The sequence below is a fragment of the Nannospalax galili genome, unplaced genomic scaffold, assembly GCF_000622305.1.
Source record: "Nannospalax galili isolate Female #2095 unplaced genomic scaffold, S.galili_v1.0 scaffold356, whole genome shotgun sequence".
NCBI lineage: Eukaryota > Metazoa > Chordata > Mammalia > Rodentia > Spalacidae > Nannospalax > Nannospalax galili.
Window position 1 is genome coordinate 2,958,042 of NW_008338126.1, and position 3,742 is coordinate 2,961,783.

Consider the following 3,742-nt stretch of genomic DNA (forward strand, 5'->3'; position numbering starts at 1 on the left):
GTAAAAAAAAATAAATAAATGACGATAGTTATTATCAACTAAATAGTTCATGTTTCTAAAAGAATACTTGATATAATAAACTCAAGGCTAAATAAATTAATCTGGTTTGCCATTATGCAAGTAATAGGTTATTATGCTTAGATACCAGAAAAGATCATGTCACAGGCCATATAATTCTACATTGTAGTGAAAATTCCCTGCTGGAAACTGAGCTGTTATGATAACCTCTGGGTATGGAAAATTGGCTTCTTATGTTAAAGTCTGGGAGTACTGTCAGGAACTTGATCCGTAAAAGGGAAGGATGTCCATATTTTGTCAATTCCATACTTTATAGTCCTTTAGTATAATTTATATTTGCAATTTGCATTGTCTCTTATACTCACTGGAAGTATTTTATAGCTCACAGTTTTGGGGTTGGTTTTTTTTGTTGTTGTTTTTTACATTTAAGTCAAATGTCTTATCTCAAATTTCAACCCCTAAACACTGTTAATACTTTTTTTTCTTTTGGATTGTTGTTGTTTTGGTTTTTGTTTGGAGACAGTCTCCCTGTAGCCCCAGCTTGCCTGGAATTCACTGTGGAGACCAAGACGTCTTCCATCTCTCAGAGATCCACCAGCCTCTCCTTCATGAGTGCTGGGATTAAAGGTGTGCACCACCATGCTGAGTTTCATAATTCCTCTAAATCTGGCTTTAATTTAGAGTACACCAAATAATTTTTTTTGTTTGTTTGTTTTTGTTTTGTTTTGTTTTGTTTCGGGGGGAGTTCTTTTTGAGACAGGGTCTCCCATAGCTACAGCTGACCTGGAACTCACATGTAGACCAGGCTGGCCAACTCACAGAGATCCACTAGCTTCTGCCTCCCGAGTGCTGGGACTAAAGGCATGCGCCACCAGGCCTGGCTCCAAATAATGGTATTTTGCTGAGCACACATTTTCATAGCTATCCTTATGTATTTGAGCCTTAACATTTTTATTAAATTTGTGTTTTAGATTTAGTACATACAGAGGGGCAGCTTCAAAATGAAGAAATTGTGGTAAGTATACAAACTTTATAGCAATAATTACATTATCTTTAGCAAGCCCAATTTAGATTTTAAGCCTATCTTCTTAGTACTAGAATTATTCATATTGAGCATTCCCATATTGTAAGTTCTTTGCCTAACAAACCAGTAGAAATTATTCTCAACAGTATTGTAAACTACATGTATTATCGATTAGGTTCTTTTCCCAGTCCCAGAGGATACCTGCAAGGATTAAACAAGATTCATTTGTGTTTTGTTTTATTTTGCTTAGTCATTTACTTGTATGTTTGCTTCACTTTCATTTGATTCTGTGGGTCATTTAGAATAGGAGACAGAAAAAGTTACAGTGTCAAAATTGGATGTTCATTTAAGCATGAACGGACAAGAGAGATTTAAATAAGGGAAACTAGAGCATAGGATCAGCAGCAAATAAGCCACAGAGAGCTGAGGTGGAAGGAGGACCCGTGTTTTTAGACAGCATTCCATTGGGCTTTGCTTGTCAAGTGGAATGAATGCCCACTAACAGGAAGTTGCTGCTTCATCAGCAGTTCTCTGTCTCTCCTAATTTGTCACACCCTAGTTTTAGACCAACACGAAAAAGTAAAACAACTGTGTGTGTGTGTTTTTTTTAAAGTGAGAGTGTTTGTTTAAGGCTTCTCTATGTGAGAGTGAAAGTGGTCCCTTATCTGTTGCTCTTTGCTTCTTTATATTATACCAGGACCTGCTGTGCAATCAGTGTTTCAAAAGCTTGCACAGAAGGCTGGGGAGGTAGCTCAATCAATAAAGTGCTGGTAGTGCTAACACCTGAATTCTGTCTCTAGCACCCATATAAGAAGCACCCACTTGTAATTCCAGTGCAGGGAGGCAGAAACAGAAGGATCTTAGGGGCTCCCTGGCCAGCCAGCCTTGGCAAGCTCCAGGTCCTAGTGAGAGACTCTGCCTCAAAAAACAGGATGGATGGTTCCTGAACAGGAATAACTGCCCTCATAGAACATGCCATGTGCTTCTCTCTCTGTCTCTGTCTCTGTCTCTGTCTCTGTCTCTGTCTCTCTCTCTCTCTCTCTCTCTCTCTCTCTCTCTCTCTCTCTCTCTCTCTCTCTCTCTCTCTCTCTCTCTCTCTCTCTCTCTCTCTCTCTCTCTCCATTTGAAGTGGTTGAGTCCTGAGGTTCACTTTTCTCCCACCCAGATTCGCCCAGTGACTAGAGAGGCCAGTGGTGGCGGGGTGGAGTTTAATTATGTTGACTCTTTACCTGGTGGCTTATGAGTAATAAGCCTGTGCTTTCTTTGGTATTATGTTTCAGGACTCATTGGAGATTGGGGAAGGATATAGAACATTTAGGGAGGAGTAAGGGGGGTCGGGAAGCTGGAAATCACCTGTAGATTTTTTACTGTTTCAGCAGATTAAGTGAACTCATATTCTAGTTGCTAACCACAGGCATAATACAGTTAGTAATGTATCTATAATTTCATATCATCTTTTTAAGCTAAATGTTATAATCCTAAGCTTTGTAATTGTAATTTTAAGGTATCATTTGCCTATTTACATACATTAAAGCTAATTTATTTTCTTCCCTTTATAAGTAATACATAGGGGACATTAATGCATGTTCTTGACACCATGACCTTCACCTCTTTGATTATTTTCTAGGATTACATTTCATGGGATGGAATTACTGGGCATAAGAGTATAAACATTTTTATATATTTTGCCAAATTGCTTTCCAGAAAAATTATATAAATGTAAAAGTATAATCATGCTTCAGGCCAGTATAAGAGGGAAACCTCTTAGCACAAAAAATACCTTAGAGAAACACTCATAAAGGATTGATCAGAAATATACATTTGCAATTTGTAGCCTTCCCACTGTTTTTAATAAAACCAAGACTGATGTCATGCTGATACACACCAGACAACTGCTATATGGGGCTGGCCTCTCTTCTGAATGTTGAATCTTTTATTTTGCTATATGTTAGAAAATTATTCTTCATCAAAACTTTTCTTCTGCTGCTTATTAACAGTTTACTAGGATCCCTAAAAGCATCCATATTGATTTTTTTTTCCCTACAGGTACATGATGGCTACGCCACTTTCCTGAGATTCATTCTTGTATCTGCCTTTGATCATTTTGTGTCTGTGCATAGCATTTCTGCAGAAGGACTAGCAGTCTCAAGCCTTTCTTAGTAGTTACAGATGCTTTCTTGAATATATTTATTAAAGCACAAAGTTGTCTTTGAAATATTTTATTAAATGAATTTGTATCAATGTTTCCTTTTTTTTTGGTCCTTTTGAGACAGGGTCTCCCTGTAGCTTCAGCTGGCCTATGTAGATCAGGCTGGCCTTGAACTCGCAGGGATCCGCCTCCCTCTGCCTCCCAAGTGCTGGGATTAAAGGCGTGCACCACTACACCGGCTAATGTTTCCATTTTTATTTATAGTTTCTTCAGTATTTTAGGTAAAGAAATTCTGGTTTCTTGAGTTAGGAGTACTGGAGGAAATGAGGAAGCCTTAATTCTGGATACAACTTAATGAAGAAAGCACTGTACATGAGACTAACTATAGTACATTGCTCCCCACAGCCTTGGCAGTGCTCACCAGATCTCAGTGCACTAAGGTTTTAATTTATTAGTTGATTGATACAAAAGGTGAACTGAGCAGTCAGAACCAAAAACAGTGTAAGTCGGGGAGAGAAAGTACTTATGGGAAGATTTAATTGAAGTCATGA

At 38.2% G+C, this 3,742-nt stretch overlaps 1 protein-coding gene across 6 annotated transcripts in view; it reads left to right on the top strand.

The window, feature by feature from the left end:
* The window catches only part of Hspb11 (heat shock protein family B (small) member 11), a 31,950-nt gene extending 28,663 nt beyond the window's left edge, over positions 1 to 3,287 (top strand). For 5 of the 6 annotated variants that reach the window (XM_008833012.2, XM_008833013.3, XM_029563478.1 and 2 more), the window contains exons 5-6: positions 990 to 1,033; positions 3,089 to 3,284. In XM_008833012.2, coding sequence (XP_008831234.1) covers positions 990 to 1,033; positions 3,089 to 3,202 — 158 coding nt within the window. In that variant the 3' untranslated portion in view covers positions 3,203 to 3,284. Of the gene's footprint in view, positions 1 to 989; positions 1,034 to 3,088 lie in introns of all 6 variants that reach the window. The other variant, XM_029563479.1, reaches the window with a different exon arrangement.
* Positions 3,288 to 3,742: the final 455 nt, after the last annotated feature.